Below are 14022 nucleotides of genomic sequence, written 5' to 3' on the forward strand. Positions count from 1 at the left end.
CACACCTGAGGTCCTGAAACTGATGTCTGCGGGTAGACAGGGCATGCAGGGCCAGCAGATGTGAGGGTGCTGTTACAACAGATTTTTAATAAAAGAAGAAATCAAGAGAGTTATGTTTCTGGAGCTAATACTGGGACTGAATCAGAGCACGAGGACCTTGACAGGTTCCCCTGTGAAATGAAAGTATTCCAGAACAGGGCTCCTGCTATCAAGCCATACTCCTACTGAATGAGAGTGCATTTTTACTGCTGCTTTTGCTGCTGCTTCTAAATATTGGGAGTCTCTACTCTGTAAGAGGGAGCACATTGGCCTGTGGAAATCTTGGGGAAGCCCCAGAGCCCAGTGTGTGTCACAAGGTCTGGCAGGATGGGTGTGGGTTGGTAAATCTCCCGTTCCCCTAAGAAAGCTGAACTGAAACTGCTGTAGAGGAGACCTTTACCAGCAGCTGCCCCGAGAGTGCTGCTGGGGAAGCTGCTGTGCTGTTTGCGGTACTGTGAGATAACCACTGTAATAGGGTTTTAAACTGTTCTTTTGGGTTTTTCTTATTCTTTTTAATCACAGAATCAGCTAGGTTGGAAAAGACCTTTAAGATCATCAAATTCAACCTTAACCCCAGGACTGCCAAGTCCCCCACTAAACAAGCAGCTGCTGCCACATATTTAACCTCTTTGGCTTGATGCTTTCATACCCTCTTTTGTGTTGTGCTTTTGCTTTCTCCCACTCCTTCCTCCTCCCTAGCTGTAGGTTAGAAAACTGGTTGCTTCACAGCAAATGTGTGTGTTTCTTTTTGACAGTTACATCAGATAGAAAATATACTAGAAGAGATGCATCAGCTTAGTGTTTCAGTAACAACTAGTCACCAAAGCTGAGACTTCATGAGGTAGATGGTACGGTCTGAGTGATGTTGAAGTGTTACTTCAGAATGTCCGGGGATTTGTAAGACGCTGGTGTGCCAACAGTTGCTGCAAAATGTTATTGGTTTTTGTAGTGCTTTTTAGGATGACGTGCAGTGTGTGGGTGAGGTTCTTTTGGTTGGTTGTTTATTTTCTTCTTATTTTCATAAGTGCAGTCTCTTTCCCTTCCTTCCATCAGTTTTGTGGCACAGTGAAGGACCCCAGTCATTTAGCCCTATCCATACCACTCATGATTTTATAGACTTCTAGCATAATATAACCCATCAGCTAAACTTACAAGGTTGCACTGTGCAGAGTGTTGCCAGCTAAGTGAGCCAGAATGGCGTTGCCAAGTAGAGCTCCTCCAAGAAAATGTTCTCTAGAAGTGACAGGGTGATTTCACTTCCTTTCCTTGTGGCCTTACTGCTGCAGCAGGAGAGCTGTATCCACCCATCTGTGCCACTCCAAACCCATGTTCAGAGTGATGTTTGCACTCCTGAATGTCTGAGCACTGAGCTGCTGAACTACAGGGCAGAAAGAGAGGATAAACAGAGCGATGCCAGAAGAAGCAGCTTGGAAATTTGCTGTGTTAATACCTTTAGTCCCATTTTTGCTATGGAAGGCACCTGGCAGTAGGTGGTCACAAAAGTTATGTAGACATTATATTTAGGTATACACTGTTCATTAGGGGTTTAAATATTTTTTTTTCTCTCTTTTTCTTAACAAACCCCACTGAAAACAGTTCAAGAAAAGGCATTGAACTTTTTCTGGTGTGGTATAAAATACTTAATCAGGGTGAGCATCTCACTGTCTACATATCACATTAAGTTGTAGCATGAATTTCTAACTTGACGTGTTTTTGCACCCATGGAAATAGGAAAGTGGAAATACCAATTATAAATTAATTTGGCTATATAAAAATTGCAGTAGTCCCACCTTCAGGCTTGACCGTTGCATGTGTACTTACCCTTCCTCTTTGTAAAAGTCTCTTCTAAAAAGGAATTTAGTGATGTAGTTTGAAAGGTAACAAAGTCATGCTCTGCCCAACCAAAGGAGGAAGTGTGCTAATGCTTAATGTGCTTTCAGAAAGTATCTTCTTTTAAACAAAGGAAACTGTATCTTGTGTGTCTCTGTTCACTGTGGTTTTGATGGTGTCAGCAGCTGGAGATTATAGCTCCAATTTAAAGCCATCATCTTAAGTACCTCTAGCTCAGATAAGGAGCAGTAACATCAATACCTTTCTGTAAATGAGTTTCACGGTCTTTGCTGATTTCTGATTTTCTATGGGTTTCTGGTAGAGAATTGTCCAAATGGGATGTCCTGAAGTAATGTAGGCTGAAATGAGAAAGCCTGGAATTGCTGGAGTAATATTCATGTTAGCAGCCTAGGTTATCCCTAATCAGAAATGCATAAAGTATATGTGATCAGTACTTATTCATGAGCTAGTTGAGCCCTTATCCACTTCTTTTAAGATCTGATCTTATTTAGACACAAGGTAATTAATGACATCAAAATAACACTCTCCACTCCTTAATGACATACATTTACACCCGTGCAAGAGGGGAAACATGATGAGTCTTCCAGTGACACCTGTCTGAGGGGAGAAAACTGCTTAACCAAAGTTACCCTGAGGGACTAATTGTTCAGCAGAAGCTGATCTATACAAGAGTGACTTCATCTAGACATTGTAGAGAAACCAGACATGTCCACAATCAGTACTAGTGAGTGGAACAAAGCTGCTAAAAACGTACTAGTTTCTTATCCTTTCATATGGTGATATATGAAAGAAGAATAGTGTGGTAGGATTTGCTCCCTCCCATCTTCATTGAAATCAAGGAAGACATTACTGTCCAAGACAGTCGTTGGACTTTGTGTCCCGTCTTCAGTCATGAATTCTGTCAAATTAGCAGACAGCGCAGGCTGGCACTGAGCATTTTCTTCAGAGATAGTAAAAAAGCCTCTCTGCAGCAGAATCATTTCCTTACTAAGATAGATAGTCTCTAAAACTAAAACCAAAATGGAACATCATAGTGCACAGGATTGCACAGGCCTATTGGTCTTGCCTCAGAACATCAACTCTTTGAAAACACAATAAATAGAGAAAAAGAAAAATGTTTTTTCTTTAGATCTTTAATTCTGACCATATGCTATTTAGATTAGAAATATGTTTATCTGAGTCCTGTGTCTGCTTGGTCTATTGTGCCTCTCAAAAGAGCAAAGATAGTACGTGAATAATTTAGGTTTTATCAATGTACAAAAACCTGCAAAACCTGATAAATTTTTATATCATAAGAAAGCTCTGAAAGTTCCTGATTAATTACATTACCTGTAAAAGCTGCCATTGCAGGGAATGAGAACTAATGGAGGAATAGGTTCAAGGTTTTATATTGAAAAAATGTTTCGGCATGACTTACATTTTTTCTCCAGTTATGTTTAGGTAGTTGATTCCTCAACATTTTTAAATGCATACTCTTCATTCTTGTCATCAGTTGTAATTAACTTCTTTCTATCAGTCTTCCTCACCAGAGACAGGCACCGTGCTTATGATTTTAAAAACTGGCATTTTTCAGAGCCTGTTACTGGTTCTGCTGGTTTTAACAAACAACTGACTTTACCTGTAGCCGCTGTTGAGAAAGGTGTCTTCTACCCATTTCTCAAAAGAAGTGAAAAATCTTTTCTTCACATGACAATGTGGGTTGCTGCTGTCAGTGGACACCTACAAGCTATGAAACAAGCAATCTTGTTTTATCCCAAAATTCCATGTTGTTAATGAGTGAACAAGAGTGTACTCTGTATTTTATCTAGTTTTTCCTGTTTAAACTCTTGCTCACGGTTAACAGCTTATTCTTCCTAACTCATCGGTTTTAAGTATTCTTAGGAGTACTTAAAAAGCCACAGAAATTTCCAAGGGACATGGACTTCGGAGAAGTGAGCATAATCTTTACCAGAAGTACACTGAGCATACAGGGCCCAATCCTGCTGTAGAAACTGATGTTCAGCATAGAATGGAGCTCTTAACTTACTAGAAATGGAATCCTCTTTGAATTGGGAAAACACATCTCTTCCCTTTTTAGGTTCTTGTTCTTTTTTATTTCCCTTTTTTGTTTTTAAGCTTCAGTTGACTTACTAGTGGTTTATTTCAGGGAAGAAGTCGAGACCACCTCGTCCTGAGTCTCCTACTACAACTCCAAACATATGTGTGAAAAAGAGAAACAGAGATGGAAAGGGTAAGTTGAAGAGCCGTCCCTGAAGTTTTTAAAAGAACATTGTTTCTGAGGAACCACACTCTTGGGGTGTAAAACCAGGTCTCATGCACAGGGGTGTTTAAAATCTCATCTTAAGGCAAGTAAATAATGAGGGCATGGGGTTTCCTAATGCAGTACCCGGTTCCTAGGCAGACTAATGTACTTGTCAATTTATTTGTCAGGATTCTCGGAAACTCTTCAACCCCTGCAGAGGCTGCTGCATTCTGAGTGAAGTCTTGGGACATGCTTTTCATTGTATTAGTGTTTCTTGGGCTGTGGTTATTTTGACAGATGATCTTTGGAAATGTTTTCCATCTGTGTGTGTCTAATTCTGCATGAGGAGCTAATCAAGGCTGCCAGTTGGCAGCAAGAAGTACCAAGGCCTGAATTTTGAGGAAAGTTACGACGTAGCTTGAAGACTTTGGCAGAAAACTTGGGGGTTTGATACTTTCATTCCTCCTGTGTTTAAAAGGAAGAAAGAAAATAAATACCACATAACTGATACAATAAATCATTTCCTCCAGCCTGAACTGTTCAGTGCTGCCTGCCAGTTTTGTCTACAACTTGGTTGCTTTGCTGTGGGGTCCAGCACCCACACTTGTGCCGGGGCTGCCATCTGAATGGCAGCCTGACATCCTGGCACCCACCGAGTTATGCTGTGCTCAGAGAGGCAGGAGCTGGAAATATGCCTCCCCTGTGTCACCACAAGTGCCTGCATGCATGCCTGAGAGCTGATGTGCTTGCGTGTGTGAAGTACATGCCAGGATAGAAGCCCAGCCAAACTTGGAAGGTGGTGGCATAAGACATCAGATTCTCCTGAATCAGAAAAATCACTACACTGACAAAGGAGTTTGGGCTTTTTTTTTTTCCTATTGCAGAGGGATTTTCTGCAGTAACAGAAAAAAACTAAAACCCTGTTGGCAAGCAGTAAATATCTAACAGGTTAATGCAATTCTGAGTACGCATTGCTGTTTTGTTTTGTTGCTTTTAATTCAAACCAGATTTTTAAGTAAAAATGAAACAAAAGTATTAGAGGAACCTCTCAGTAGTGCTCAAATGAAATAATAGAGAATATTAAAGCAGCTAGCCACAAAATTAAAAGGCAGAAAAGAGTGTAATGTTTTTGTTGATGATAGCAAGGCTACACCATTTTTCACATTTGTCCATTGTTACAAAATTGCTAATTCAGAAGGAATTAAAAAGAAGCATGTTGCCTGAAACTGTTGCCTGTTATGGAAAAGCTACAGCAAAAATATTTGGTTTGCATTTTGAGGAACACAGAATTAAAATAAAAGGGATATTAATATAACTAGCCATGGCAGGGAAGCACCTAGAAAACTGTAAGAGTTGCCTGTCTTTCAGTATTCACAATGTTTCCCTAAAGGGAACATGTATGCCAAAGTACCAAGCCCTCCATAGAATTATTTGATGTGAGGCATGGAGAAGGCTGAATTTTCTACGTATTTCTTTTACCACTGTGACTTGGGGGGGGTTAAAAATCCTGCCTGAGTAAGGCAGACCTGTTTTTTTCACAGACAGTCCTCTTCACGGTGGTTTTTCAGTGGCTAAGCAGTGACAGATTTTCAGCTTGCCTTGATGTAGCTGAGCATTTTTAGTCTAGACTGCAGCAAAAGCACCCTGGATTAGATGGTAAATGGCTGGGAATGCTCTCACTCCTGGCTGACATTGTGTCTTGCCTAAACAGTCTTAACCTTTGCCTTCGGGGTATCCAAAGGCAAACAGGCTGACCCTTTTATGCAAGCAGGAAGATGTACGCTGCAAAGGCAGTGTGTTTTTTCTAGGGGTGTTCATTTTTCAAGTTCCCACCTGCTGAAGGAGTTGCTAACTCTTTGTACTGCCATGCTGATGAGTTTGCTGAAGATTTGCGGAGTACAGATTATGGTGCAGGATATGGGTAGTTTAATGTGTAAGACCCCTCTGATTGAAAAGAGTTGAGACTGGTGGTTATTACAGTTGAAAAAACTACTGGGTTAAATTGAAGCTGACAGAGAGGAAATTTGTACCCTCTGATGCACTGGCGTCCTTCTTGTGAACCTTCAGAAATCTCCACACACTGTCCTTGCTGTGTTTTTGCACAGCTCCTTGTAGGAGATGATACTTTTATACAAGAAGTTTCTTCTTCCTTTCTCAGACTAATAGCATTTCACTAAGAAGCTTATGTGCAGCTTCAAGTATTCAAAAGAACATCAAACAGCAAAAGCGTTTACAAAAGCAGGAAAATGGGTCTAATTAGTTGTATGAGTTTAGATTCCTTAAATGTGCTTTTGGGAAAAAAAAAGAATATGCAAATTTTGTACTCGTTTTAAGTATTCATACTCTGTGATTTTAATACTGTTTCTTTATACGTGGTAAACACCGAGCAGATGTGATGCATTTCCATATATAAATGTTTGTGCCTGCTTGTTTGTAAAGTGAAATTTGAATGTTTGCTACCAGCAAGTGCAGGTGCTCACTGGTTTAGAAAAGAAAATAATCTGGGTTTGAAACTTATTCTTGGAGGTTTGCCAACCTCAACATATGCCACTGGTCATGGAATCATAGAGTGACAGTTTGGAAGGGACCTCAAGGATCATCTGATCCAACCTTTCTAGGCAAAGCATGACCTAGACTAGATGTGCCAGCACCTTGTCCAGCCAAACCTTAGCAGTGCCCAGTGTTGAGAAATCCACCACTTCCCTGGAGAGATGATTCCAATGGCTGATTGTTCTCTTATGTCCAATTAGAATCTCCCAGGCCAATTGGAATCCCCATATGATTGCCCCATATAAATCTAATAGTTAAAAGTAAGGATTTCCTTTAGCCTTTTAAAGATTATAACACCTCAGTGAACAAAGTTGCTTCAATTAAGCAAGGGCTTAATTTCCAGCATTTTCAGAGGATGGACCTGAACACATTCCCATTTAAGGTAAAGCAGTAGTGGCTGCTTCTGGATTAAGCAGGAGGGAACTGTACATGTAGGTGACTAATACTGTCTGACATTGGTGATTGGAACGAGACTGACTGTAGGCTGACTTGGTACCTGACTCTGTAGGTTAGACCATTGCTAGTGTGTTAGGGCACCCAGATTATAATAACAAGAATTCCTTCCCATGCCCTTTTATCACTGTTTCCTAGTCCTGATGGTATCTTGATGATGTATGACAGCCTATTTAGAAATATATCAGCTTCCTTTTTTTTTTTTAGATTATTTACATAATAATGTAATATGTGATACATAATAAAATATAGTCAACTAATGTTTCTTTTTTCTTTTTTTTTTTTTTTAATTCCCTGTCCTGAAATACTTTCATTTTAGGAAATACAATTTATCTCTGGGAGTTTTTACTAGCACTGCTCCAGGACAAAGCTACATGTCCTAAATATATCAAATGGACTCAAAGAGAGAAGGGCATTTTCAAACTGGTTGATTCCAAGGCTGTGTCCAGGTTGTGGGGAAAACATAAAAACAAACCTGACATGAATTATGAAACAATGGGTAGAGCTCTCAGGTACGTGCATTTTCAGTAATGACTGCTTCTGGTGCCTTAGTGTTTGCATGCATTAAATGCCGCATCTAATTTGTAAGGACAGAAGAGTTAGTACTCTCTTCACCTCAGTGTGTACAATTTAAAATTGTCATGTTAATTTGTAAATAAAACTCAGGTAGAGCTCTCCTGTCCTATTCCCTTTGCTTTGTTGTAGCTGAAATGTCTGCCTGTGCTGACTGGTGAATAAGCTTGAATTCAGGTAACTGAAAGAACTGTATGAGTCCAGAGGAGAATTGCAAGTTTCATGCAACTTTTAAAGAGTAGGAGTTGATAGCAGAGGTGCCAAGTCACGTAATTTTTCTCTTTCTCCTCAGAGTTATCTGAGGTTGAAATTAAAAGGCGACAAGAAATACCAGTAAAAATATTGTTTGAGGAAAAAAAAAAAGCACAATTAAATTGGCCATTCCTTTGTAATGAAGAAACTAGGCACTTAAAATATTGTTTAGTTGTTACTGCTGGTCTTATTTTCTGGGGGGTTTGCTGCCTATTCTGTTGCTGTTTGGGGTTTGGCAAAAAACAGTGTATAACTTTGATGCGTGTATGCTTTAAACAGATACTATTACCAAAGAGGAATACTGGCTAAAGTGGAAGGTCAGCGCCTAGTATATCAATTTAAAGAAATGCCAAAAGATCTCATCTATATAGATGATGAAGATGCTAGTCCTAGCACTGAATCATCAGATTCAACTCTGCTCCCAACTGCTGTGGCCAGCAGAAACCAGTCGAGCAGATCTAGAGCATCTGCAAATGCAGGAACAAAGGGAGGATCAACCACCGTGGTAAAACCAGGGAATTCAAAGCCTGTGAAGCTGAAGGAGCAAGTAGAAGTTGCACAGCAGCAGACATCCAGCTCCACTTCAGAAGTTTCAAGGACAACACAGTCACCACAGCCAGTGCAACACACTCAGCTTTTTCGGACAGTTCAAGTAATGCAGCCATTGCAGCCCATCACAGAAGAACAGGCACCTGCAACCAGTCATGTTCCGGATGAACCGTTAAATCCCTCGGTTCAGAATGTAAGGTAAGAAAATGTACAGAAATAAATGTATGAATGATAATAAATTTGGCTAGATAGACTGGATTCTTGGCTATGCTTCCAAAAAATGCTCCTCCCCCAGTTTGGCTGAAGTGAAGCAGTGTCTTTGTGGTACTTTCCAACACTAACTATTCTGTGATTCTATGGTCCTAGGAATTGGGAGTTACAACATCACACTGCGATGTGTACACTTGTAAGTGCTCTGCTTTGGTGGAGGGAAGTGCATCTTTCTTGGGGTATTAGGCCTGATACAAATCCTTTTAGAGAGGAAAACTACACAACTTCTCCTTCAGATTGATATTGTCAGTTCTGTCCCGCAGCAGAGGCAGTGTTTTCTGTTGTCTTCATGTTTGCATTATACAGTGGGTCTGCTTGAGGCCTTCAAAAAAATTTCCCTTCTTGCTTCTTAAGAATTTTTCTTAAGAATTTTTTTGCCATCTCTTTCATCTTTTGTATTGTCCCCAGCTACAGCAAGGGAAAGCTCCATGTTATCTGCTCCAGCGTTTTGTTGCTGTTACAAGAGCGTGTTCTTTTGAATTTAGAAAACAATTAATAGAATAATCTCATGAGAGGTATGTTTCTGCAGAGTATTTTGGGAGACAGTCATGCTTCCATGCTTAATTTCTAAGTCAACTGCCTAACACTACATGGCCTTTAAGCATCATAGAATTATAGAATGGTTTGTGTTGGAAAGGACCTTAAGATCATTCCAACTTCCTGGCCATGGGCAGGGGTGCCTCACACTAGACCAGGTTCCTCAAGACTCCTTTGTACCTACCCATTAGTAGCAGCATCCTAATTGAAAAGGCTTTAAAAACAATTACTTAAGCCTGGTTTTACCCTTGCCTGAGGCATCCCCTGATGGAGCTTGTTCATCTCCACTGACTACAGAAGACTTAAACCAAACAAATGTTCATGTAGTCAAGGCCCCTCACAGGAATGTCAGTTATATAAGGGGATTCTGGACCTTAAAGCTGTGGCAAAAAAGCTTCAGGATATAATTCAGGAGCTGCACATTCTCATTGAAACATTGGTAACATCTGTGTTACAGTGGTTACCCATTTGTGCTGCAAAATGGCAATAATGCTGTTTCCTGACCCCTTCCTCTGGTCTTTTCTTTGAAAATTACATCCAGAGACACCAATACATTTGGAGTGGTACTGACTATCTCGGGTTAACCATGCAGTTCTGTCAGAGAGGAGTAAATAGTGATGCTAATGAGAGCAAATAATTCCTTCTTTTCCAAAGAGTAAGTTTTGCTCTCATCTCTGCTAGAGGGATGCTGTAAAAGCCAGTCAGTTTTTAAAACTTCAGTTACATAAAAGGAAAATCCAGACTAGCAATAACAGCTAGGTTTTTCAGAAGAATTGAAAGAAGAACTGAAACTGTTTAGATCAGCCTTCAGTGACTGATATAATAGAGTCAGTAAGAGATGTTTTAGGGGATAACCAAATAGTTGAGGAGGCTGAAGTCTTACACACAGGAAATGACAACCCAAGACTGCAGCTTCAATCAAGAAAGTTACACTGTCTTTTCTTTCCCTGGGTTAAAAACCACCAAACCTTAAAATTATGCCAGGACATCCTAGTTTGAATCCCACTATTTTTTATTTCCTTAAAAATTATGAAATGGTTTCATTCACTCTGCAGCATGAAAAACCCACACTGAAAAGAGAAATTCATTGGTTAGTAAAGGCTGCAAGGGAATAAATATATTGGCAAAAATATTTTTCATAGTTACTGATAGGCACTGTAATACAAAGTGGAGAGTTACCGTTTTTAAGTAGACAATATCTGTTTTCATTTGTCTTTTAATTCTAAAATGTATGTTTTGCAATCAAATGGTGTTTTGCTTATGGTTCAAACCAACTAGAATTAGTCCAGGATGCACGTGGAGGGGAGGATTATATTTGTTCAGAAGTTTATGTAAAAGGGTAACAACAAACAGAAGTATCTGTAAGACATAATAAGTTTATGTAAAAGATAATTACAACAAATTTGACACCCTCCCCCCCCCAAAAAAAAAAAAAAAGTTTTGGAATTAATTTAGAAAATGAATAAAAATCTGCATGAAAGTGATGTCTTCTAAGTTTTTAAAGCTGAGGAATGGAACTGCTCTGTACAGTGCAGTCCTAGAGTTTCAGGCTTGGTGAGGGATTTAATTACTTGTAAAAATTGATTAGGGCAATGTAGTGAAAGGAAACAAGTACAGATGTAATTGAAGCTTATACAGTACCATTTAACTCAGTAGAATAATGCTATTAAATATTAATAGGGGGAAAGTTCAGCAATTTGCCGAGTTAAATAGCTGTAAGCTAGACCTGCACTGGATTACATAGCAAAATCAGAATCAATAATACAGATGGTATAAACAAGGGTAACAACAAACAGAAGTATCTGTAAGACATAATAAGGCAGGCAGTAAGTCCAGCCTAACATTTGGAAAGCTGCTCAGTGACATGATGACATCCAGTTATTGCATTTTGGTATTTCACAATCATACCTTGGGCAATCAGCTAAGGGGGGAAAGAAAAAGGTAGAGATGATATGTGTGAAGTTCAAATGAAGTAAAAGCCTGATCAGTTCCGTGCTGTGTCTCTTCTAATCTTGTTTGCAACTTAAAACAATATTCTATGAAGGCTTCAATTGCACTTTCCTTGGCCAAGATAACAAAGTGAAGGGGAGAACAAAAGATCCATTGGATGTTTTCAGTACAGTTTGTAATCACTGAATGGTGTAGAGTGGTGCTAATTAAGAAAGAATGTACTGAGGTGGCTAAGCAGTTAGAGTGAAAATAAAGACCACAAGCCAGATAGTTTTGGTTAGGATGAGCCAAGCTGCAAACCAAGGTGCCTCTGAGTCCTGTGCAGTGGTCACTGCCCATTCCAGGCTCCAAAAATACAATTTATGCCAGATAAATTTGAGAATTTCTGCTGTGTTTCAAAATGCAAACTTCCAATAGCCTCGTGGGGTAGATGGTACACTGAACAGCTTTGTGAGCATATGTTTTAAGTCTTGTTTTATAATAAGACTAAAACAAAGGAACAGGATTTGCGGCATATTTATTCAAACAGCTATAAATCTCTAGCAGCTGAATGTGTTTATGTCACTTTCTGATTTGCAGCAATGGGGCTTCCATAACAGCTGAAATGACTTGAAAATGCACAGCAGGTATGATTGCTGTTACAGAGTAAGAGCTGACAAACCTGATTTAGGGTTGTGGTTGGAGTAATTTTATAGTAGTTTTATAAGAAAGCATAAGGACAAATAGCAGTGTTGGTTGCCAGATGTGTTCACAGGTTGCGGCATGTAGCGACCAGGGTTTGAGAATGATGCTCAGGAGGTTTTCTGATGCTTACTGGTTAGTGGTTGCACTCTGCCTTGAAGCATGAACATCTTGGACCCATACAATTTGTTTTATGCAGTGCAGTTTCTAAAGTTTTATTCATACACATGTTCTTCCCTATTCTTCATGGAAATAAATGGTCTTCCCTCTGCAGCAATTTGCTTCTGTTGTGTTGTGAGAAGAAAACAATATAAAGAAAATATTGAGGATTTCTGAGGTCAGAACAATTGGCTTCTTAACCATATCCTTCAGGGAAGAAGTCTGAACATGCAACTTCTCTGCTGAGGGACTTGGTAAAACAATCATATTCGAGGAATGTTGTGGAGGGCTCGTGTCACCATCCCTCCCCTGCCATAAGCAGCATTGTCTGGTAAGATCTACTCCCAGATCATTGCTGGGAGAGCCTGGCAGCCTCTCCCCTTTGCATTTCTCAAAGAAAGGGGCTTGACAGTGAAAATCAGGAGTTGTTTTTTCAAAGGATACAAGCAGTGGCTTCATTTATAGCTGCAGAAAGCTTGTGCAGAGTTTTGTGTACTTTAAGGGGAGTGTGGTGTCTTAGAAGTGGAAAGTTCTGGGCTTGGTGGGTTTTCTGTACAAGTTTTGATGCTGCTGTATACAGCGGAGACAAGGAGAAGCATTCTTCAGCCCCAGTGCTTAAACAGAAAGGTTGTGATGTAGTGCTAACCCAGGCTTGGGAAACAGGATCATGGTCAGGTCATACAAATTGGGTTTTGCTGACTCAGGAAGACATCTAGTATCACCAGTGGGAATATTGGGAATTGCACACTCACTGCTGTTCCACAGATCTAACTGCTCTGGCTCAGTGGATACAAGCACATTCACTGCAGTCTCCAGTTGTTTAACTGGGAGCTTAATTTGGCACCACATGTTTCCAGTAATAAGACAAAACCAAAAATGCATCTCTGGATGAGCATTTTATTTCTAACTTTTCCCAATGAGCCAGTTTTTTAAGGAAGAAAAAGAAGTCTCTTTGAATTTAGCACTTGTGAAATGGTTTTGTTTAAACCAGAATAACTGACAAGTTTAACCAGAGTATCTGGTTTAGTGGAGTAATTATTCTTTTAGCTTGGAATTCAGAGGCACCAAAGTAGTCCTGGGATTCAGCTCCATGGTCAGCGGGTCATTCTGAGGGTAAAGGACATCCTTTCTGTTGCTCCAGAAAGTGTTCCACTCCTATAAGGCTGGAGACTTCTCTAGGACATCATTCAGGGCTCTAAGGTGCCTGCATTTGGGCAGTTAAATTTCTCCCTTAAATGGCTAGGGCTGCAGATAAAGAGATGCATTTTCATTTACCTTCAATCAAGGGTAACAGTGATTTAAGATGGAGTGTCTTTTGGGTGGAACGACTATTCTTCCTGTTATTAACAGTTCAAAGAAGATCATACTGTGAGTAATTAAAAATTATAAGTCTGTTTGTTATTGAGTGCATGGGACATAGCTGAATCTTCCAGCTGGCAGCTCTTTATACCAAGAAACTTGCAATTAGCTGAATGCTCACAGATACTGTCTGATGCTTTAGCAAACTTCAGGTTTTGAACACATTTCTATCAAAATTCAGTTTATTGTTTCTTTTCTGTATTTTCACGTTGTCATTGTGGTAGCTTGGAGAGAGCATGTTAGAAGACCAGTATCCTGGCTCTGTTCTGTAGCTGGGGGAAAAGCTAATACAGACCACAGAGGACGAGTGGGATATGCTTTGTGTGTTCACTTCTGAACTGGAGAGCTGCTACATGATGAATCAGCCACAGCTTTCATCTTGACCTTTTTGCAACCTTTGAGGTAGAAAACGTTGCAGTAATTCATCCTGAAGGTGACACAAGCATGGACCACAGTGGCAAGATGCTCATTCAAGAGGAGAAGGAAGTAGCTGAAGGTGAAGCATGTTTTTTTCTGGGCATGAGCATTCTGTGTAAGAACACTGATGAAGCCAGCAA

At 39.9% G+C, this 14022-nt stretch overlaps 1 protein-coding gene across 4 annotated transcripts in view; it reads left to right on the forward strand.

Annotated features, from left to right (window-relative positions):
• ELF1 (E74 like ETS transcription factor 1) overlaps positions 1 to 14022 on the forward strand; it is an 88177-nt gene that overhangs the window by 67230 nt on the left and 6925 nt on the right. For all 4 annotated transcript variants that reach the window (XM_062636842.1, XM_062636840.1, XM_062636843.1 and 1 more), the window contains exons 6-8: positions 4037 to 4120; positions 7455 to 7647; positions 8240 to 8707. In XM_062636842.1, coding sequence (XP_062492826.1) covers positions 4037 to 4120; positions 7455 to 7647; positions 8240 to 8707 — 745 coding nt within the window. The remainder of the gene's footprint in view (positions 1 to 4036; positions 4121 to 7454; positions 7648 to 8239; positions 8708 to 14022) is intronic.

This window comes from Pezoporus occidentalis, unplaced genomic scaffold (assembly GCF_034315485.1).
Source record: "Pezoporus occidentalis ecotype Australia unplaced genomic scaffold, CSIRO_AGI_Poc_V1 ctg5, whole genome shotgun sequence".
NCBI lineage: Eukaryota > Metazoa > Chordata > Aves > Psittaciformes > Psittacidae > Pezoporus > Pezoporus occidentalis.